This window comes from Podarcis muralis, chromosome 6 (genome assembly GCF_964188315.1).
Source record: "Podarcis muralis chromosome 6, rPodMur119.hap1.1, whole genome shotgun sequence".
Lineage (NCBI taxonomy): Eukaryota > Metazoa > Chordata > Lepidosauria > Squamata > Lacertidae > Podarcis > Podarcis muralis.
In genome coordinates this window covers 4,088,427-4,111,872 of record NC_135660.1, presented here as the reverse complement: position 1 = coordinate 4,111,872, position 23,446 = coordinate 4,088,427, and the positions used below count along the sequence as shown (strand labels likewise).

At 46.9% G+C, this 23,446-nt stretch overlaps 1 protein-coding gene across 9 annotated transcripts in view; it reads right to left on the bottom strand.

The window, feature by feature from the left end:
• LRCH3 (leucine rich repeats and calponin homology domain containing 3) overlaps nt 1–23,446 on the bottom strand; it is a 99,648-nt gene that overhangs the window by 30,120 nt on the left and 46,082 nt on the right. For 6 of the 9 annotated variants that reach the window (XM_028731919.2, XM_077929626.1, XM_028731918.2 and 3 more), the window contains exons 7-14: nt 14,412–14,505; nt 13,681–13,801; nt 11,146–11,294; nt 6,876–6,952; nt 3,281–3,376; nt 2,930–2,981; nt 2,432–2,581; nt 86–133 (exon numbers count right to left, since the gene is read on the bottom strand). In XM_028731919.2, coding sequence (XP_028587752.2) covers nt 86–133; nt 2,432–2,581; nt 2,930–2,981; nt 3,281–3,376; nt 6,876–6,952; nt 11,146–11,294; nt 13,681–13,801; nt 14,412–14,505 — 787 coding nt within the window. The remainder of the gene's footprint in view (nt 1–85; nt 134–2,431; nt 2,582–2,929; nt 2,982–3,280; nt 3,377–6,875; nt 6,953–11,145; nt 11,295–13,680; nt 13,802–14,411; nt 14,506–23,446) is intronic. The other 3 variants (XM_077929627.1, XM_028731921.2, XM_028731924.2) reach the window with 2 other exon arrangements.

The window sequence follows — 23,446 nt, the reverse complement described above, 5'->3', positions numbered from 1 at the left end:
GATTGTAGCCTCGGTAAAAGAGGGACACCCCCCCATAAAGAGCTTAGGAAATGACAATAAGGTGGTTTATAGCTTTAGTTCTTACCTCGCTATCCAGAGGGCTTTGCTTCTGAGGGCTCTGGGATGCCTTTTGCTTGGAAGAATGAAAAGGAGCAATTTACTAGGGAAAAGCACGCAGGCTCAGGTAAATAGGAAATAAGGTGGCAAGATGGGCAAGAAATGTTCCACGAACATAAGCAGTTCCTAAGCTGAACCATTTTATTGACCTGTGAACAGAACCCACCTGCCTAGGAGAAAGAGGTTAGAGTTGGCATTTTGTTTCTTAGGTAACTCAATTTTGGAACCAAATACATCAGCATTCTCCTAAATCTACTACTGTAAAGCTGGGTTGGTCTACAACTTCTCCATCTCAGTGTGTGTCACTACATTGCATCATAATGACAATAAATCCGTTACAAAAATATGAAATTGGAAGACCCCATTAAACAAACTATATCCCAAATCATTCCTGATCTTCACCACTTTCTGTGATACGTTTCTTCCACCTAATGTGCAGCCACAGTCTGATGCAGCTATTCTGTGTTCTGGGAGACAGTCCTCTAAGCCCCCACTCAAAGAGCTCACTGTGTGGAGGGTGATGAAAACCCCAATGGTGACGAAAGCAAACTAATTTCCAGTAAAACAGAGCAAGCAGCAGGGCCTATCATTAAACAACCAGTCGTGCAAAACCTTAAACCCTTTCTGAACTATTACCGTATTTTTCGCACCATAGGGCGCACTGGACCATAGGGCGCACCCAGTTTTTAGGGGGGGAAATCAAGAAAAAAATCTTTTTCCCCCCCCCAGCCCCAAAGAGCAGCGTACAGGCTGCCCACAACCTCTCCCTGCCGGAGGGGTTGCGCGCAGCTATGGAGCAAGCCAAGGCAGGGGGCGGGATGGATCCCGCTCGCTGTTTTGGCTTCTCCTTTAGCCCCATGCAGCCTCCCCCTCCCGGGAGAGGCTGCCTGGGGCTAAAGAATCCATAGGCCCGTGCAGCCTCTCCTTGCCGGAGGGGTTGCACGCAGCTATGGAGCAAGCCAAGGCAGGGGGCGGGATGGATCCCGCTCGCTGTTTTGGCTTCTCCTTTAGCCCCGTGCAGCCACTCCTTGCCGGAGGGGTTGCGCGCAGCTATGGAGCAAGCCAAGGCAGGGGGCGGGATGGATCCCGCTCGCTGTTTTGGCTTCTCCTTTAGCCCCGTGCAGCCTCCCCCTCCCGGGAGAGGCTGCGTGGGGCTAAATAATCCATAGCCCCGTGCAGCCTCTCCTTGTCGGAGGGGTTGCGCGCAGCTATGGAGCAAGCCAAGGCAGGGGGCGGGATGGATCCCGCTCGCTGTTTTGGCTTCTCCTTTAGCCCCGTGCAGCCTCTCCTTGCCGGGAGACGCTGCGCAGGGCTTTCCTGGCTTTCCTGGGAGGTGGGGGGATTCCCTCACCTCTCGCAAAAGCCCGCAGAAGCCGCCAACTCCTTTAAAGAGATCGCGGCTTCTCCTGGCTTTTCTGGGAGGTGGGGGAATTCCCCCACCTCCCGCAAAACCGGCAGAAGCCGCACGCACTTTAAAAGGGCTGCACGGCTTCTTCTGGCTTACCTGGGAGGTGGGGGGATTCCCTCACCTCTTGCAAAAGCCTGCAGAAGCCGCGCAACTCCTTTAAAGAGATCGCGGCTTCTCCTGGCTTTCCTGGGAGGTGGGAGAAGGGACTGATGTGGCCAGTCAGTCCCTTCTCCCTCCTGTGGAAAAGCCCGCAAGAGCGCACGGAGCTTTTGTGCGGCTCTTGGGGGCTTTTCCCACCTGCCTCCCCCTGCATTCGCTCCATAGGACGCACACACATTTTCCCTTGCTTTTTAGGAGGGAAAAAGTGCGTCCTATGGTGCGAAAAATACGGTAGTTCCCCATCAAGTTTCAGAAGAAGTAGCCTGTATCTTATTACACGTCTGCTGCCAAACCATGTGACCAGCTGCTAGACTTCTTAAAAACAAAATCTGGGCAAGATTCAGCTCCTGGGTAGGGGTGTGGCAACCCCTGTATGGATAAATGAATCAGGGGTGGGGCGGAACATGGTGCCAATACCACTTGTCTCCCACCCTCAGTATGTGTGGACCTTAATAGCAATGCCAGACTCTGTGCAGAAGAGGATTATTCAGCATGCAGACTAATTCAGAGTGGTGGAGGGTTCCTATCACGCTCAGTGTACAGGTGTGTGCATGCACAGCTAGCCATGCTATGTTTGGAGCGGTGACCCCCTACAACTTTCTTCTGGGGTGGGAGAAGGTCTGGCCTTTAAATATATAGTCGCAAGAGAGGGAGCACTGAGGCCTCTGTATAACTGGAAAGCATGGGACCATCACCACCTCTCCCTGGAGAATTGGACACTAAACCTGAAAACCTATCTTGACCTACCTTGACAAAGTCGAGGACGGCCTCCCTTTGGATCTGTTTTGTCCTCATCTTCTCCTCCTCGTATTGTAGCGCAGCAAGCTGGGCTTCCCTCCGGGTACGCTCCACTAAATGCTCGCGCCTTTTGTGTAGATCTGCATCCGAGTGAGAGACCTGGAAGAACGTTAATTTGGAATGTGCATCAGAAAGAAAGCAACCAGCTACACCAGGGGTCAGCAAACTTTTTCAGCAGGGGGCCGGTCCACTGTCCCTCAGACCTTGTGGGGGGCCGGACTATATTTTGAAAAAATATATGAACGAATTCCTATGCCCCACAAATAACCCAGAGATGCATTTTAAGTAAAGGACACATTCTACTCATGTAAAGACACGCTGATTCCCAGGCCGTCCGTGGGCCAGATTTATAAGGCGACTGGGCCAGATCCGGCCCCCGGGCCATAGTTTGCCTACCCATGAGCTACACACTAAGCAGCACACTTCCCAATGTGCAACACGAATTACCTGATTATGGGTGCCGGACAGCAAAAGAAGGCAAGATGAGTCGCCCGAACCTCTGAGGGGGCAAAACAGAACATTGTTGGATACAAAATAAGTATTTCCCCTTCACTGTGCATAATGCTCTAAAAAGATGGTTAACATAATAAAGCGCCTCTTCCTAATTATCTAAACATTTTCCTTGGGGGAACATGCACACAGTGATTAAGCCATAGGAAACAGTAAATGGTCTGTGCAGTCAGTTTTACATAGGATGCCACGGCTGTAGCTTGCTTTTAAATAAACCTTATTTGCACAATGGGCCAGACCTGCACTTCATTTTAAATGAGGGGCACCACATATCACTCACAGCCTTACCTTTCTGCTCGGTCTAAGCAGTTCCTCAGAAGTTGCTGTCGGTCTCTGTCATGTGTCAAGCTCAGACTTTCAGGTCGTCTTAATTCATCTCCATCTCTGAAAACACAAATACACAGTGGGTGGTAGTGGTAATTGACCCAGAGAAAATGGAAAAAAGAAAATGGAAGAAATGTTACAGCATGTGAGTAGACAGAGCAAACCCTTTTAAGAAAATAGTAAAATTAAGATAACCAGGCCTAAAATGTTCATGTTTTAGGGCTAAACAGCAACTAAATTCAATATGGGTAGTAGAGTGCAGAATCAGCTGCCTTGGGCAATGGAATTTTGAAAAGATGAAGAAAGATAGGATTTCTTCAGAAATAAAAACATTCAAACTGAACAAAACCGATGTAGTTAATCACCCTTAACCACAATTATCAGGTTGGGTGAGAGAGAACATAAATGGCAAGATCAAGTTCAGCTCTAAAAGTTTATTTGCACTTTGAATGTATACCACAAAGCATCAAATTTCATTTGGATATCTTGCTTTTAAATTTCTAGTGACATACTCTTTTTTGCTACTCTGAAGAAAATGAGATTCTCTTCTCGGCCTGCATACTAAGCTCCCACTCGCGGCAAAGTGGAGAAAGAGATTTATCAAAGCTGACAGATCCTTCACTTTAGCTGCAGCTGATGACATTCTCATTAAATGAACTACATTGTCCTGTGCTCCCCCACTTCACTGAGCACCAGGAAGCGCCAGGGTCAGTCTTCCACAGGGTTTTAGCTCTCTCATGGGGAGAGTGTGCTGGAGACTTGCCGCACTTTGGTGATCTGTAATATCTGCTTATTTACAAAGGATGAGTTGAGGACGGGGGAACAGACCAGGCAAACATCCAGGCGGACAATGGCAATTTGTAAAGCAGCATCGGTTCTCCCCAAAGCGAGCAGCATTCATTAGCAGCGTCCCCACCAGCAGCCAACGAACCGTTTCCTGCTCTCCATCCATGAATCTTAAGTTTGGTTTGGAATATCATGAATAAGGCAGTTTAAGCTGGCATGAATTTAACCAGATCTATATTTATCCTGATAGCCAACAATAGAGATTTTGTTAACATAAGCCAGTCTGAGGCACCATCCCACTCAGATGCCTTGTTCTAATTTAAGCTCCCAGGGTCCCAGGTCAGGCTCATCAAAATCATGCCCATTTTTGGTTAGGTAATTAAAAGCTTATCTACCAAGCACACAAACTCTTCAAAAAGTACATTTGCTTTGTTTTAGCAGTCCCTGCTACATTTGGATCAGCTATGGAACCGGGAGCAGGGCAGGGGAAACCCTTTTAAAGACTCGGATTTCAAGGAGCGTTATTCTGTAACATCCCATGGTGAATAATAGTCTAGCAGGTTCTTCTTTCTGTTCTGGAAAAAATGGTTCCTTACAAGCTGCGAAGCTTCATTTATGAAGCAACACTGCTTCTGCTTAACAAAAACTGGGAGCATTATTGCCATAAATGGTGAACAGTGAAGACTTACTGCTGACACCGATCATGTATTATGTGGGACAAAATACTTCTGCATCCAACAACCCAATAAAAGGATTGTACTATAATGAGCAACACACCATAACCTGGTGCAGACATGATGTTATCAGATTCTTAACCATGGCTATTTGCATATGCCTCTCCTTCTTCTCTTGTGTGTACCCCCTGCTCCATTTCCCTTTTCAGACCTGGTAATATGTATACACCGAAAATTAATGGCAACCATCGTTATAACAAATTACTTTTCAACCCCCACTTCTAAGTATGGTGATTGCTAACATAGGTGCAGATGCAACATTGCTATGGAACGGGAATGGTGGAGGGGAATCGCACGTGTTAGGGGGCAAGGAGTATACAAACCCTCACACTGAGGGGCTCCTGATCTCTCAACCATGGTTACAAGGACAGAAACATTATGTTTGCATTTGGCCCAGTAAGGCAATATATGCAAAGACTCTGGGACCCTGTGCTAACAATGCAACACTTTGTGATCACAAGACTAAAGAAATGGCACCCAATTTATCAGGTGACATGTTTCCTCACACTGCAGCATGATTCACCTTGCTGATTCCTAAAGCTCTGAACGTATGGAACAAAAGTTGTTGTTGTTCAGTCGTTTAGTCGTGTCCGACTCTTCGTGAAACCATGGACCAGAGCACGCCAGGCACTCCTGTCTTCCACTGCCTCCCGCAGCTTAATCAAACTCATGCTGGTAGCTTCAAGAACACTGTCCAACCATCTCGTCCTCTGTCGTCCCCTTCTCCTTGTGCCCTCCATCTTTCCCAACATCAGGGTCTTTTCCAGGCAGTCTTCTCTTCTCATACATCACTACTGGGAAAACCATAGCTTTAGCTATACGGACCTTTGTTGGCAAGGTGATGTCTCTGCTTTTGAAGATGCTGTCTAGGTTTGTCATTGCTTTTCTCCCAAGAAGCAGGCGTCTTTTAATTTCGTGACTGCTGTCACCATCTGAAGTGATCATGGAGCCCAAGAAAGTAAAATCTATCACTGCCTCCATTTCTTCCCCTTCTATTTGCCAGGAGGTGATGGGACCAGTGGCCATGATCTTCGTTTTTTTGATGTTGAGCTTCAGACCATATTTTGCGCTCTCCTCTTTCACCCTCATTAAAAGGTTCTTTAAATCCTCCTCACTTTCTGCCATCAAGGTTGTGTCATCTGCATATCTGAGGTTGTTGATATTTCTTCCGGCGATCTTAATTCCGGCTTGAGATTCATCCAGCCCAGCCTTTCCCATGATGAATTCTGCATATAAGTTAAATAAACAGGGAGACGATATACAGCCTTGTCATACTCCTTTCTCAATTTTGAACCAATCAGTTGTTCCATATCCAGTTCTAACTGTAGCTTCTTGTCCCACATAGAGATTTCTCAGGAGACAGATGAGGTGATCAGGCACTCCCATTTCTTTTAGAATTTGCCATAGTTTGCTGTGGTCGACACAGTCAAAGGCTTTTGCACAGTCAATGAAGCAGAAGTAGATGTTTTTCTGGAACTCTCTAGCTTTCTCCATAATCCAGCGCATGTTTGCAATTTGGTCTCTGCTTCCTCTGCCCCTTCGAAATCCAGCTTGAACTTCTGGGAGTTCTCGATCCACATACTGCTTAAGCCTGCCTTGTAGAATTTTAAGCATAACCTTGTTGGCGTGTGAAATGAGTGCAATTGTGCAGTAGTTGGAGCATTCTTTGGCACTGCCCTTCTTTGGGACTGGGATGTAGACTGATCTTCTCCAATCCTTTGGCCACTGCTGAGTTTTCCAAACTTGCTGGCATATTGAGTGTAGCACCTTAACAGCATCATCTTTTAAAATTTTAAATAGTTCAGCTGGAATATCATCACTTCCACTGGCCTTGTTATTAGCAGTGCTTTCTATGGCCCATTTGACTTCACTCTCCAGGGTGTCTGGCTCAAGGTCAGCAACCACACTACCTGGGGTGTACGAGAAATCCTTATCTTTCTGGTATAATTCCTCTGTGTATTCTTGCCACCACTTCTTGATGTGTTGTTGGAAAAGAGTATTTGTGATGGCCAGCTTGTTCTCTTGACAAAAGTACTCACCTATTATGATGCAAGTATCTTCTGGCATCTTCTGACCTGTGGAATTCCCGGATGGGTGTTGGTTTTACTGGTGACCCCTTAGTGAAGGAAGAAATGAGATACAAAAATAATTATTTCTAGTGCATTGTGGATGGTTCCAAATGTCAGCTCCCTTTGCCAGAGCAAGTCTACCAATCGCACCAAACTTGAGAATTAGTGGCCTTTTAAGTTGTCCAGATCGAAATTAATCAGTGTGAGAAAAACACTAGACAGGAGGAAGTGAAGCACTGTGCTGTAAGAAAATGGGTTAATTTTTAGTATTTGGTTTTAGTATTTGGTCCTTGTCAGTTTTATAAACCTCAGTGTTGTCTTGTTTAGATTTTCAAATCTGCCAGCTTCAATTCACATGGGGATGAAAAAGAGCTATTTTTAAATGTATTACCCACTTTACTCATGAGGTACACTACTTAAAAAGGACATGGAATTTCATATGCCGGCAAAATTTCAACAGGTTTGCTAATGCCCCACTCTAGACAAAACAATCAACCATGGCTTAAGGTAATGTGTGAATACCTAAACAGCAGTTAAGGGTTGTCCTAAAGCCAGGATTTGGGTTTGCAAATCATGGCTTGCCCTAAGTACTACATCTGCACAGATTAAATCGTGACCAAGACAGTTTTCCTGCCTCTCTGCTTGCAAGGCGACAAGCAGCTCAAGCTGTTAATTTCCTGAGCACACCCCTTCAAGGATGGGATTACCTCAGCAAGGAAAACTACAGTTTTATTCTACTTTTAAACTCCTAACTGGGATTAAAGTAATAAACCACAGTTAGCCCTGACCTTAGTTCAATGTTGAGCCTATGCTGAACCTAAAGGTGAGGAAATTCCATAATGGCAGTGCCACCACTGACCATTGTTAAACTGGTTGTTTGCATCCATCTGTCTCGAGAGACGATGGAAGAGTCAGCCATCGGAGGTAAAGTCAAACCGTTGGAGAATTACAGTGCCCGCTGTGGCTGAAAAGAGCTGTTTTATTGCGGCAGGGGCAGATGAAGGCGTCCACTGAATGTAAATTAACCCATTTTCCTAAAGCAAAATCCTTAACTTCCTCCTGTCTAGTATTTTTCTCGCATGAATTAATTTTGATCTAGACATCTTAAAGGCCACTAATTCTCAAACTAACAATCTCGTTTACTGAAACAAAATCTATAAATGACCCATTTGTTCTTAGGTACTATTTTCCAAAATACTGTTGTAATTTAAAGTGGTTTGAGTTCATACACACACACACATTTATTTTTCACTAAGAGCTGGCGCCCCCTCGCTAACTCTGAAGAGAATTCTGGATTTTAGCAGCCTACGGGTCTCCTCCTGAATTATGCCTTGGGCAGCAACGTAATCCTTCTTGTCTCATTACTGGACTTGCGGAACTAATATACGGTCAGAAGAAATATGAGCCACTGCAATTTCAAGAATGGAAATTGGGGGGGAAATATAAAGGACCTTTTTAGCCAGCCACTGAACAAATAGCAATTAAGCTGGCCCACAGACATGGCGGTATTATCCCACAGTACACAAAAGCAGCATATTCAGCCCCCGGGGGAACCCCAGTGCACTCAATTGGAAGATCATCCCGGTAATTACGGAACTGCAAGTCTCACTGCCGCTTAGCCTTAAGAGAATAATGGCGGTTATGTTGGGCCCCCAAGTACATATGCGCGGGATATGAAGTGGAAGAGATCACTGGGACAACAATAAACCAAACAAAATGCACTTCAACCCAGTTTCGCATGGTAACATATATGTGAAGGCACAGATTGTAATCCGATTGCAGAATGGGCTACTTGTTAAGCAAAGTAGAAGATTATCCCGTGCAGGCTGCCTGCACACATGGGATGCAGCCCACTGTTTCAAGCCTCCCATTAATGCAGAAAAGGTTTAGATTAGAGGCCATGGAGGAATAAATGTATTACTTTAACATTTCCTAGTGATTTTAGGCTTATTAAGAGCCCTTCCTTTCCTACAGTCCAGATGGTAACAGGAGGGGGTCCTTTGCCCCTCAATATGCCCACAGCAGTTAAAAGGCCAAAACCAAAGTGAATTCTACCCCCACTGCCCTTAGTTTTAAAGGAGACACTTAAGACCGCAAAAAAAGAGCCAATATTATATCGCGCACTGCCATTAAGTGCCCTCCCAAAGGTTGCTAAGTTTACTTTGAACCAGTCAAGCATTTCAGCTTTAAACAAAGCACACACTCTAACGTTTGGAGAGCATTTTAACAGCTCTATTAATTCAAATATATCTCCAGATTAGAAACATGCATCCGAAAATACATTGGCATGTTCTCCCACATAGCACTGAATCCATCAAAATCCCAAACTGCCCCTGTGCCAGCTTAGCTGCATCTATTAAAAAGCCAGCCTGAAGAGAAGGTCTTACAAGCATGTCTAGTTCGGAGGATTTGCAGAGCTGCAGGAAGCCACAAAATATGTAATGTGTTGTACTTTTTTCTTTACAAGTGGCACATGCAGAGCACAGTCAAGAGGGAAATCTTATAAAGTTTTCAGAATTGCAACGACGGATGCACTTTTTTGAGTTAAACACAAGGCAACTGGCCTGAGCATTTAACTGCCTATAAACTACAGTCATTTAGCTGCTTCCAACCACAGGTGTTTGGTTGTGTTTTTGTGTTTTTTTTTAAAGCGAAGTAGCCACTGCAGTGTTACTTTAATAGTGGCATAGAAGGGCACTTGTATACATTCCCCCAAGACCTGTTTACACTGATTCAGGATTATTGCAGAGTATGACAGAATGAACAACCACGTAACTCTCAAAGTTGGTGTTTGTAATCAAACTGGCCCTATAAAAAGCATGCTCAAAAAGAAGGTTCAAAAAAACACACTGTTATCTCAAGGAGCATGCCGTCCCAAAATGGCTGAGCTCATTCATTCAAGAAGCTCGCTCCATTTTGTGGCATAAAAACTAAACTGGTCTAATTTTGAAAAACCAGAAGGCACAATATAACAGAACAATGGGGATTCAGTTCTGTTTTCTGGACCTAATTTTTTTGTTACTGTAAAGCTATGCATCTAATTATGTGAAATGAAGAAAATATCTCCCTACTCTTCTCATTATGGGGAAGAGATGCTTCCTTTAGGCTGGCCCACAAAACAACTGGAGACTCTAAAGTGAGAACGCTGGTACAAGGAAATGAGCCTGGATTTCTTAATTGTAACCTTTCAGTTGAAATACCACGGGGCAGATTTAAAACAGCACAATACTTAAGGACACAGGCTGTACATTGTTCAATCTTATGTTCCAAGAATAAATCCCAAAACTTGTTGAATGTCTTTATTTCTTAGGAAGCCAGAAAAGTCATACTTTACAGATGCTTGACCTTTATTTTTGCCTTCCCTTGGGGCATCAGAAATTGCCATGACAGTATACTGGGAGGGGTGGATTTGTGCTAACAGGCCAAGAGGCCTGCACCCCCCCCTCCTGAGATTAGTGGATGGACTTGGATCCACGCTCTGGTTGCTGATGAGACAATATCTGAGGTACACCCACCCAAGGAGGATGCAAATGCAGACTAGCTAAAAGAAAACTCTTAAAAGCAGATCAGAATGGATTTGATATATACAATGAAGTGGCATAAAACTGCCTACAATAAAAGGATAGCAAAGCACCATATAATTATTATTACACATTCAAGTACCTCTGAAAAAGCCCTTGCTTGCCCCCTTTGCTTGCAGCACCCTAATTTGGATTTAGGGGTGGGGGTGGTAATGGGAGGTGAGGCTATACAGCATTGGAAAACTGTCTGTGTGCAGGCAGAACAGACTTTTGCTCACATAAATGGGATTTCACCTTCCTCTCCTCCCTCCTGCAGACCCATGCAGCCTCAAAATCTGGAACAGATTTTTGGGAACGTGAGGGGGGGGGGTGGAGACAGGAGGAAAGTAAGGCGACGTCCCATTGGATACTTCTCAGATTCTGCACCCAGACTGTTGCACGGACCACCATGGACATAGCACATGGGAGAGAAAGGCCAATTGAGCAGATATCCATTAAGACTCTATTGCAGTCAAAACTAGCACCTTGGTCACCTACAAGACCCCAGAGCACAGTGCTTTGAGTCAGTAGCTGAAAGCACAGCATTGGGACTGTTCCAAAAACTCTGAATCTCCAGATCTAAAAGTCAACCAATAATAGCCACTGTGGATGAGAAACAACACAAATAAAAGGGGATTTCACAGGGGCACACACACACACAAATTAAAAGGAAGCACCACCTCGTGAGATATTCGCCGTTGTTCAATATATGCCATGAACTGTGAGCTGAGGCTGTCTGACTCCATGCACTTGGGTTGCCTCACCTCTTCCTCCTCCTCTTCGGTGACACAACTGTCAATAAAGTCGATCTGATCCAGATCATGTTCCACTTGGCATATACAAAGAGAAGGACCGTAATTAGATAAGCAGCTGGGGGAAGGGGGAGGCGCAGAGAGGGTTAACAGAACTTAGACTGCAGCAGCTCCATCAGGTCTGACCATATTTATTCAAGAAATCTCTCGCTGCAGAGTGGCTCATACAATCAGCCAGCAAACTATAGATCAAGCTCTTTCTAAAAACCGCTGATTGGGAGGAGATTTCCAACTAATATTAAACAAAGAGCCATTTCATACTTTAGAATGCATTATAGACAAAGAAAAATCCCACCCTGCTAGGGTTTTATTGCTCACTAATGTAACCAGAAATGAACAGTTTACAGCAATTCACTTACGTAACACACATTAAATTGAAAAACTCTTTTCCACCTGCACTTTGGCTTACTTGCCAAGAATGATCTATTAGTGGTGAGTAGCAATATTAGTCTCTCAAGACTATAGAACCGTAGAATTGTAGAGTTGGAAGGAATGCAAAGGGCCAGCTAGTCCAACTCCCTACAATGCAGAAAACTCAACTAAAGCATTCACTAGAGATGGCCATCCAACCTAAGCTTAAAGGAAGGAGCGTCCACCACCTCTCAAGGGAGTCCGTCCCACTGCTGAAGATGCTCTTACCATCAGAAAGTTCTTCCTGATGTTTAGTTTCCTGCTTGGCAGGGGGTTGGACTCGATGGCCCTTGTGGTCTCTTCCAACTCTAGGATTCTATGATTCTAGTTGGAATCTCCTTCATTGTAACTTGAATCCATTGGTTCGGGTCCCAGCTTCCTAGCTTGGTTCCTTTTCCAAATGTGACAGCTCTTTGAAAATGGCTATCATATCTCCTCTAAGTGTCCTCTTTTAGGCTAAGCACACCCAACTCCCTCAACCATTCCTCATAAGGTTTGGTTTCCAGACCCTTGATCACCTTGGTCGCCCTCCTCTGCACACCTTCTAGCTTGTCAACACCCTTCTTAAATTGTGGCAACCAGAACTAAACGCAGTACTCCAGGTGTGGTCTGACCAAGGCAGAATAGAGTGGCACTATTACTTCCCTTTATCTGCACACTATACTTCTGTTGATGCAGCCTAGAACAGTGTTAGCTTATTTTTGCTGCTGCATCACACTGTTGACTAATGTTAAGCTTGTGGTCTAACTAAGACCCCTAAATCCTTTTCACATGTACTACTGGCAAACCAGATGTCCCCCGTTTTATATTTGTGCAGTTAGTTCTTCCTGCCTAAGTGCAGAACCTCATATTTGTCCCTGTTGAAATTCATTTTGCTGGTTTGGGCCAAGTTCTCCAATCTGTTAAGGTCATCTTGCATCCCAATTCTATCTAATGTTGTATTTTGCAGACACAAGTTGCTCAGACTTTTGCTATCCATATCCAAAGAAGTGCTTTAAGTTACGGGTATTTCTGGCTTCTAATCAAGATGCGAACTCAGAAACCTCTGAAGCACCTTTGTGAATTGGTAAGTGAGACACGGACATTAACATGCAAAGCAATACTGTTCTGACCAACTTGAATCTGTAAAATGACATGTTAGAACAGCTTTTGGTTTGTTAGATTATTCTGCGAACACCAAAGATGATGCTTGCAGTCAAGCCTGCAATTATATTTTATTTTGGCTACCTTCACATATAAAACGTGAAATTCAGAAAGCAGAAGGTTAAGAGGAAGGGGTACAAATATTGTAAAAGGAATAAGATGGTGGGAGGGACTCACACACATTCAGAAGTGTATGAAAGCTACAACAAGAGCATGAACCTCAGAAAGGTCTGCTCTCATTGATCCCTCCACTCATTATGTTAACTGGGGCATTTTTTATTCATCACTGCTTCTGTAAGCCCAATAAGGCTTTGCTATGTTGTTGTTGCAGCAAACCTTATGAAAATACTGCACGACCCAGTATCCAAAATCCTTTAGAATAGCGCAGATAAGAAGCAAATTACACAAGGAGCAAGTCAACAGGTTTTTAAATTATTTTTTAAAGGTGCTATGCTGGAAGATATAGCAAACTCAGAGAGACCCAATTTCCCTCAGTTAAAGGTTACTGTTTCCTGGTCCTCAATCTTTTACAGCTTCTTGTGGTAGTGGAACCAAGTGTTGTTTGGATTCTCTTCTCCTAGGAGCTACTTGCAGTCATTCCACTTATCAGCATTTGAAGGAGAAACTAAAATAAAGATTCCTCCATCATCCTGGCTGCGTAAAAATGCCATTTGGCTCCTCCAGTTAAGCTGCATATAGAGCTTTTTAAGACAAAGGGGTAAAATAAAATAGGTCTGAAAAGATACTTCTTGGACATAGATGATGCTCCACGAAGCGCACCAGAATCTTGCCATGCAATGTGGGAGCAACCAAATATGCACTGGTGGCTTTTTTCTCAGCGCCATTTACCTCCACCATTGGTGACAACCATGCTCCCTCGGTGTTCCTGGTACTGACTCTCTCTTCTCAGTCTTTGTTCTTTTGTGATTTCTGCCACTCGCAGAGGAAGATCAGAAAATTCATCTGTAGGCTTCATTGAAAAAATACACCGGACAATTAAGAAAACAAAGATTGTGAAATACGTCCACGAAAACACAGTGGCGTAGCGTGGGTTGTCAGCACCCGGGGCAAGGCAAGTAATTTGCGCCCCCTAACCCGTGGATTTGCGCCCCCTAACCCGTGGATTTGCCCTAACCCCAGATGTTGCGCCCGGTGCGGCCGGCCCCCCCTGCACCCCCCACGCTACGCCACTGCGAAAACAAGATCTGCAGCACTCTAATCTAATGTTAGAAAGAGCTCCTCCTTCAAGTCACTCCAGTGATCTGAATCACACGTAGACAAAGTACACTTTTTGTGAGTTTGTATTGTTTTCAATTTAAAGAGTTTTGAAATGAAATGTGGAGCAAAGAGCAGTGCTTGCAAGTCCTTTCCTGCACCACCATTATCAGATTGAAAATAATCTCAGATGTGGAAATGGCATACTGGCCTCAGTCCTTGGATGACTGCAGAATAGGCCGTTGCAAAATTGCAGCCCTATGCATTTTAGCAATTGAGTCTTCCACGGCTGTTCTGCCTGATTTTTTTCCTTTTCACATATGCTACAATTATCCACCAAATAGAAACAAAACAAGTATACTTACTTCATTTCCTGACCACCTTTTGTCTCCGCTGTCCACACTATTGAAGCCAGAATCCAGTGCTCCATATGGTCGGCTGGAATATAGTTCTTCATGGCTGTCAAGAAGATAAAATGTTAGTTATTTTATTGCAAAAAGCAAACGAGATTTTTTGGGGGGAGAAGATTAGATACCAGACAGTACCGGGGGACATATTCAACCTGTTAGTCATACTGCATTTTTCCATACATAATGCGATCCAGCTAAAGAGGTCCTGTTCTTCCAGACTGAGAAATGTTCCTTTCTGCTAGCCAACTGTTTGGGCTGATGATCAGTTGCCTTGGCCTGCAAAGCATTCAGCCACCACCAAAACAATTCTCAAGCACTGCAAAAGAGTACAACTTGCCATCTTGGCAAAAGTAGCTCCTCTACAAACCAAGGTCTACCAGCCACTGCTGAACCTTTGCTGCTCCTTTACTGCGGCACATTTTCCCTGTCATCTTTGCCTAAACTTTAATGGGCAGCCATGTTCTTCAGGGAGAAAACATAAGGGCCATGCCTATGGTCTGCACAGCACTCAGAACACAGGGGACAAAAACATCAAAATAAGAGCAGCCCTTTAAAGGTCACTTTGGGCTTCACGGAAGACAAGAAAAAATGGGATTTAATTAAAATATATACGTTGATACTAATTTGGGGTTAACTCTGGTGCTTCAGCTGAAAGGTTCTGTGGTGGGATGATGAGCTGCTTGTGCGTAAAATGCAAGTCCCTCAGAGTTTGATCAGGTTTTCAAACCTCTGCCTGTGACGGAGCCCCTCCGGCATGGCTGCGTCAATCGCTAGTAGAATCCGAAAGTGGTTGCTTTCGGAAACGTTTCCAACATAAAAGCTCTTTCACGGAAACACGTCTTCTGGACTCTCTGCGTGACAGTTTCCGGCGAGGCGTGGGTGTCCCTATAGGAGGTCCTGAGACCTCTCCACTGTTTTCGCTGGAAACGTCTCTGAGCCACCCCTCCGACTCACTTTCCCTGGAAGTTCCTGCTCGCCCCCTACTGGTTCCCTCTTCAGCTGCTCCGTCTCTTTCAACCTGAGGGAGCCTTTGCACCTCCTGTCCTTCCGATGGCAGTTCCCTGACATCCACCTCCCCTCCAGGGCCCCTTTCACCCCCTCCCGTCTCCTCCCCTCCGGGCTGGGAGGAAGTAAAACCCCTGAAAGAACCTTCCTCATCGTCCGAAGTTTCGAACACTTCCCTCCACCTGCTACTGTCCCTCGTCTCTCGATACTCCTCGTCTTCGGAGTCTATTCCCTCTTCCAACTCCGACTCCGTGAATCCTTCCATTTCCTGTTCCTCGTCGGTGGTGCCGAAGTACTCCCTCCTAAACCTTTCTACCGGCTGTGGTTTCCTAGGGAATCTTTGGTGGAACGTTTCTGTTAAAACCTCGTCATTGACCTCCCCTGCAGTCACCCAGGTGTTTTCTGACTCCGGTTCCCCTTCCCACGCCACCAAATACTCTACCTGATTTCCCTTCCACCTGGAATCGAGGATTTCCGCTACATGGTTGCTGCGTTCCCTCTCTTCCAAGGCTGGTCCCCTGACGTGCTCCCCTTCACGTCCCCCCCTGTATGGTGACAGTAACGACCTGTGGAACACTGGGTGCAATTTCATGTGGTTGGGTAACCGGAGTTTGAAAGCCACCGGGTTGACCTGCTGAATGACCTCAAAGGGTCCCAATCTTCTGGGCCTCAATTTCTTACAACCCCCTTTGAACGGCAACCCTTGGGTTGACAGCCACACTTGATCCCCCACCCTTATGGTTTCACCTTCCCTTCTGTTCTTGTCTGCCTGCTTCTTATATTGTGCCTTGGCCCTTTCTAAGTTGAGCTGGAGCTGATGATGGATCGCTTCCATCTCTTCTACAAAATGTTCAGCCGCTGGAACGCTCCATCTCTCCCCTCCCTCCCCTGGAAATGCCCTGGGGTGACACCCGTAATTAGCCAAAAAGGGGCTCATCCCTGTGGACACATTCTCCGCATTATTGTAGGCAAATTCTGCCAGCGCCAACTTTTCGACCCAATCGTTCTCTCTGTCATTGACATAACACCTCAGATATTGTTGAAGAATGCCATTTGCTCTTTCCGCCTGCCCGTTGGTTTCAGGGTGCCGGGCCGTTGAAAAATTGACTTCCACGTGCAGCAAGCTCATGAGCTTCCTCCAGAACCTGGAAGTAAATTGTTTGCCGCGGTCCGAGATCACCCTCAAGGGAGCCCCGTGCAACCTAAAGATGTGTTCTACAAACAACTTCGCTGTTTCTTCCGCTGTGACTGCATGTGAGCATGCTACAAAGTGGCACATCTTTGTTAACAGGTCTACTACTACCATGATGGCTGTTTTCCCCTTGGACTTCGGCAGATCCGTCATAAAATCTATTGATACCGCTTCCCAAGGCCGTTCTGGTGTGGGTAATGGTTCTAATAACCCTGCCGGCGCCCGTCTTTCCCCTTTGGCTCGCTGACATTGGTCACACCCTCTTACATACTCCCTTACATCTTCCCTCACCTTGGGCCACCAGAATTCCCTGGTAACCAACCACATGGTCTTGTGTTGCCCAAAATGTCCCGCCGTGGGGCTATCGTGCAACTGCTTGAGTACTCTCCCCCTCAATTCACCTTCGGGTATATACAGTGCCCCTTTGTAATACAATGCCCCATTTCTTTCCTCAAAACCTTCGGGGCTCTCGCCCTCCCCCCTGAGTCCTCTGAGCTTATCCTGGGCATATTCATCATTTTCCGTTTCCTCTACCAGTTCTCGTTGCCCCACCAGCGCCGCCCCACACACCCAGCGGTCCTCAGGGATGACATGTCTCTCTTCAATCGCCCCCTCCCCCTCCCAATACTCTGGTTTGCGTGAGAGAGCGTCCGCCCTGACGTTTTCTGGACCTGGCACATAACAAATTTCAAAGTTGAATTTAGAGAATTCCTGTGCCCATCTCACTTGTCGTTGGTTGAGCACTCGAGCTGTTCTCCAATACTCTAAATTCTTGTGGTCGGTGCACACTTGCACCTTGTGTTGCGCCCCAATTAATAAATGTCTCCACCTCCGGAACGCTTCGTGAATGGCAAGTAGTTCCCTGTCATACACCGTGTAGTTCCTCTCGGATTTATTCAGCTTCCGCGAGAAGAAGGCACACGGTCTCCACTCTGACATACTCCTCCCCGGTTGAAGAAGTACCGCCCCTACCGCCCGGTCGGACGCATCGGTTTCCACTCTCATGGGTTTTCGTAAATCCACATGCAGAAGTTGTTCTTCCGAGGCGAAAGCCCTTTTCAGTTCTTCAAATGCTCGCTCCGCCTCCGCCGTCCAAACAAATTTCTTCTTGCTGCTGAGGCAGTCGGTGATGGGCGCCGTCAAGTGGGCAAAGTTCTTGATGAACTTCCGATAAAAGTTCCCAAACCCCAAGAATCTTTGCACATCCTTCTTGGTCTTCGGTGTCTTCCATTCCAGTACCGCTTGGACCTTGCCTGGATCCATGGCCAATCCCTTGTCTGACAAGCGGTACCCCAGGAATTCCACCTCCTTGGTATGAAACTGGCACTTCTCCAGTTTCACCCACAGCTGGTTGGCTTGCAGCCTGCCCAACACTTCTCGAACGTCCCTCACATGCTGCTCCTCATCCTCCGAATACACCAACACGTCGTCTAAAAAGGCCACACAGTTCTTGTAGAGCAAAGGCCCCAGAACGTGGTTAATAAACGCTTGAAAGCACGCGGAGCCTCCTTGTAGACCGAAGGGCATAACGAGGTATTCAAAGGCTCCCAAAGGGGTGAACATGGTGGTCTTCCATTCATCTCCCTTCCTTATGCGTATCAGATTGTACGCCCCCCGCAGGTCCAGCTTTGTAAAAATCTTTCCCTTCCTTACCCTGGTCAAAATGTCATCAATTCGGGGCATAGGGAAAGCCAGGGGTTCCGACACTGCATTCAAGGCCCTGAAGTCACACACAAGTCTCGGCTTATCTGTGTTTTTTTTGTCCACAAAAAACACTGGGCTGCCCCCCACCGCTCGGGACTCTCTGATGAAACCTCGCTTCAGGTTTTTGTCAATGAACTCCCTCAGCTCCTGCATCTCCCTGTCGGACATGGCGTACAGCTTGCCCACTGGGAGTTGGGCCCCAGGGAGTAGGTTGATTTGACAGTCAAAGGGTCTATGCGGCGGCAGTTTGTCTGCTTCCCTTTCGCTGAATACGTTGCTCAGATCTGCGTATTGCGGGGGCACCTTCCCTCTGCCCATTACTTCCATCCCGGCTAGGGTGACTCTGTCTCCGCCCTGAACCTTCCCCTGCTTGCAGTGTTCTAGGCAATGCGCTGACCCAAAGGAGACCACCCTCTGATGCCAGCCCACTAGCGGATCGTGTAGCGCCAGCCAGCTCATCCCCAAGATGATGGGAGCTCCTCCCAAGGTGGCCACATTAAACGCTATCCGTTCGGTGTGCCTTGCCACCCTCATTATCATCGGGACAGTCTGTTGGCTAACTTCTCCTCCCAACAGCTCTCTGCCATCAATCGTGGTCACCTGCAAGGGATTACTTAAAGGGATGGTCTGTATCTGGTGCTCAGCTGCAAACTCCTTACTCATAAAATTACAGGAGCTGCCTGAATCCAAAAGCGCCTTGACCTGTAGGGGGTGTCCATTTGGCAGCTCTAGTGACACTTCTATCACTAAAGCAGGTCTGGGTGGTTCTGGCGTGGGCACTTTCACTGCTCTTTGGCCTGGCTGCTGTGCCCCGACGGTGGCAGCCAGGCGTTGGCTTTTACTTGCTCCTTGTTTTCCTCCTCCCTTTCCCCCACAGCTCCTGCCATCCCTTGCCATTCCTTTCTTTGTGGGCAGACTCTGGCAAAGTGCCCTGGCTGTTGGCAGAGATAACATTTCTTGGCGCTCTTTCCCTCCTTCTTCCGCCCTTCACTGGGATTTGAAACTGCGCGCGCCCGCGCTGTTCCAACTTCCATCGGCTCTGCCGGCGGGAAAGGTGGCTCTGGAATGTCCGGAATGCGCAGTTCCCTCCAACGTTCTCCTTTCCCTTCCCGCCTTTCCAAAGCTCTCGCTTCCTGGCGCGCTCCTATGGCCAGCGCGGATTTGGTCAGCTGGTCCATAGACTCCGCCCTTGGCCCCCGGGAAAGTTCATCTTTAACGGCCGAAGAAAGCCCCTCTTCAAAAAGCATTTGGATGGGTTCCGCTGATAGGTCCCACCCCAATTTATGAATCAGCATAGTAAACTCAGTCCAGTACTCACGGACAGATCGGCTCCCCTGTTTGCAAGCCATTAACTGCCTTCGTACCACCCCCTGCTCAATGTCACTGGAAAACATCAGGTCCATGGCACGAAAAAACTTCCTCGTGTCCTTTAGTATCTCATTATTCACTGCCATCAGGGGTCGAACCCAATCCTTCGCCCCCCCTTCGAGATGGCCAATTACAAAAGCCACTCGCGATTCCTCGTCGGGGAAGTCATCATACTGCAGGTTGAGAGCGTATTGCATCTCAGTTCTAAAGGCATGATAGTTTCTGGGATCTCCCCCGAATTTCTGCACCAATCCTGGCACCTTTCTGGCTATCGAGGTGGTTTTCTCCTTTCCCTTTTCTGCATCCTGAGCCCTCCTCTCCTCAAGCCTCGCCGTTTGCATGGCCAGCTGGATCTCCAACGCCCTGTACCTTTCTTCCAGGCTTGGACCTCCTCCAGCTGCTCCTGCTCCTCCGGTTCCGGCTGGGTCGCTCATGATGCCGCTGCTTGCACAAGCTGGCTTTCAGTGACTTTCGGATTGCTGTGGTGGGATGATGAGCTGCTTGTGCGTAAAATGCAAGTCCCTCAGAGTTTGATCAGGTTTTCAAACCTCTGCCTGTGACGGAGCCCCTCCGGCATGGCTGCGTCAATCGCTAGTAGAATCCGAAAGTGGTTGCTTTCGGAAACGTTTCCAACATAAAAGCTCTTTCACGGAAACACGTCTTCTGGACTCTCTGCGTGACAGTTTCCGGCGAGGCGTGGGTGTCCCTATAGGAGGTCCTGAGACCTCTCCACTGTTTTCGCTGGAAACGTCTCTGAGCCACCCCTCCGACTCACTTTCCCTGGAAGTTCCTGCTCGCCCCCTACTGGTTCCCTCTTCAGCTGCTCCGTCTCTTTCAACCTGAGGGAGCCTTTGCACCTCCTGTCCTTCCGATGGCAGTTCCCTGACAGGTTCCATCCAAGAAAAACAACTACGTTTCAATGCACATTTTCCCCCCTCAAAAAAAATCTGTAACTCATAAGTGGTAAACTACAATGCCCAGAATTCTTTGAGGGGAAAATTGTGCTTCAAGGTGCAACATGTACACAGCCCTAGTTTGTGTTGGAGATGGGCTAGAATGTTGTATACCACCATTTTCAATAAATAATAATAATAATAATAATAATAATAATAATAATAATAATAACAACAACAATAATTTATTTATACCCCGCTCATCTGGCCGTGCTTCCCCAGCCACTCTGGGCGGCTTCCAACAAAGTATTAAAATACAGTAATGCATCAAACATTAAAAGTTTCCCTAAACAGGGCTGCCTTCAGATGTCTTCTAAAAGTCTGGTAGTTGTTGTTCTCTTTGACATTTGGTGGGGGGAGCATTCCACAGGGTGGGTGCCACTACCGAGAAGGCCCTCTGCCTGGTTCCCTGTAACTTGGCTTCTTGCAGTGAAGGAATCGCCAGAAGGCCCTCGGCACTGGACCTCAGAGTCCGGGCAGAACGATGGGGGTAGAGATGCTCCTTCAGATATACTGGACCGAGGCCATGTAAGCAGCAGCCACTTATACGGGATACCCTGCAGAAACCCAGTATGAAATGCTTTTAAGGGCATATAAGAGATGGGTGGTACTGTGGTCTAAACCACAGAGCCTAGGGCTTGCCGATCAGAAGGTTGGTGGTTCAAATCGGAGGTTCGAATCCCCGCAACAGGGTGAACTCCCGTTGCTCGGCCCCTGCTCCTGCCAACCCAGCAGTTTGAAAGCACGTCAAAGTGCAAGTAGATAAATAGGTACCGCTCTGTAGGAAGGTAAACGGTGTTTCCATGCGCTGCTCTGGTACTCCAGAAGCGGCTTAGTCATACTGGCCACATGACCCGGAAGCTGTACGCCGGCTCCCTCGGCCAATAAAGCGAGATGAGCGCCGCAACCCCAGAGTCATCCGCAACTGGACCTAACGGTCAGGGGAGATGTCATTTACATAGTGAATAGTGGGGGGTTTGCCTAATGAGCCCCATCGGTGGAAACCTTCCACAAGGGCTTCCATCTTCAAAACAGGGCTTTCCCATGTCTCCTCTACCCATGTACCCTTGAAACTGACCGGGGGGGGAGCTGTCGAAGAGAACCCCCAGAACAGTGTGCAGAGAGGCAGGAAGATTATGTCTAGCAGGCTGATATGCTTGTGCAGACAGAATGTCAGTAGTAGCGCAATGCTGAATTATACCCAAAATGTCTGAACTCAATATGGTTCACAAAAACTGGAACATGGTTATACTCAAAATATTAAATAACGCATTTTTAAAAAGTTAACCATTATTAATTCATAAAATATTTTGAAGGTGTTTCAAATCAGCCCTGAAGCAAGTTGAGGGAAGTTTTTATGCATTTAATTTATTGCCAGAAACAGGCATGACATCCATGGTACTAGGAACTCAGCAAGAAGATACAGTGGTGCCCGCAAGACGAATGCCTCGCAAGACGAAAAACTCGCTAGACGAAAGGGTTTTCCGTTTTTTGAGTCGTTCCGCAAGATGAATTTCCCTATGGGCTTGCTTCGCAAGACGAAACGTCTTGCGAGTTCTTGCGAGTTTGTTTCCTTTTTCTTAAAGCCGCTAAGCCGTTAATAGCCGCTAAGCCACTAATAGCCGTGCTTCGCAAGACGAAAAAACCGCAAGACGAAGAGACTCGCGGAACGGATTAATTTCGTCTTGCGAGGCACCACTGTACAGAGCACAGAGTAAGCTATCTCTGCTCTAAATGGACATAGTGACTAGACAGTTCAATACTGCGGCCATCACAGACACAGTATATGGAAACTGCCACAGACAGCAGAGACTTAACAATGAGGCTCGCCTGGCCCACTGCAAATGGGCATTTAACAATGAATCAACTATCCTACTGGCACTAGATGCCCCAGGGAAATCTGTAGCAAGACAGTAATAATGGGCAAATGGGAAGTTCAGCAAACGGACGGCTCCACCCAGGCGTTGCTAATTGCTGATTAGGCTGCGGCTGGTTGTCACTTGCATTGAAAATCAGTTGCTTGGAATGCAACTTGTAATTATTAATTATGTGGCACCGTGTGTGCAGAAGAGTCTCCGCTGTGAGAGAGCTGCAATCTAAGAGGGCAGAGCTCAGCAACAGATGTTTACAGGAAGTGTGCTGCAAACATTAGGACTGCCGGCATTAAGTACTTCAAGCCAGGCGGCAGCCAATGTGTCAGAAGCGGCAGGTTGCCATTAAGACATCTACTGTGGCATGCCTCACTTCTTCTCTGCATGTATATGTAGTGTTAGAGGGGGTAGGCAACCTAAGGCCTGGAGGCTGGATGTGGCCCAATTGCCTTCTCAATCTGGCCTGCCGCCTTTACAAGCTCTGAGAACCAAAGAGCTGCTGCTCCTGCAGTCTGCGGTCCACGCTGCGCCACCAAGGCGAACTCTGCACGTGGAAATGCCGACCTGTTACAATACATCGTGTGCATACAAATGTCAGGCCAGCAGCAAGTGGGGGAGAGCATGAAAAGTTTCCGGGCTAGGAAACTATGCAGTGGGATAGTTGTTGTCATAAATGTATTAAGAGCAGGAAAGGGGTAGAATCACTGGGGTTTTTAAAGTAGAGGTTGGATGGCCATCTGTCATGGATGCTTTAGCTGAGATTCCTAATGCATTGCAGGGGGCTGGACTAGATCAGGGGGTAGGCAACCTAAGGCCCGTGGGCCGCATCCGGCCCAATCGCTGTCTCAATCCGACCCACGGACGGTCCGGAAATCAGTGTGTTTTTACATGAGTAGA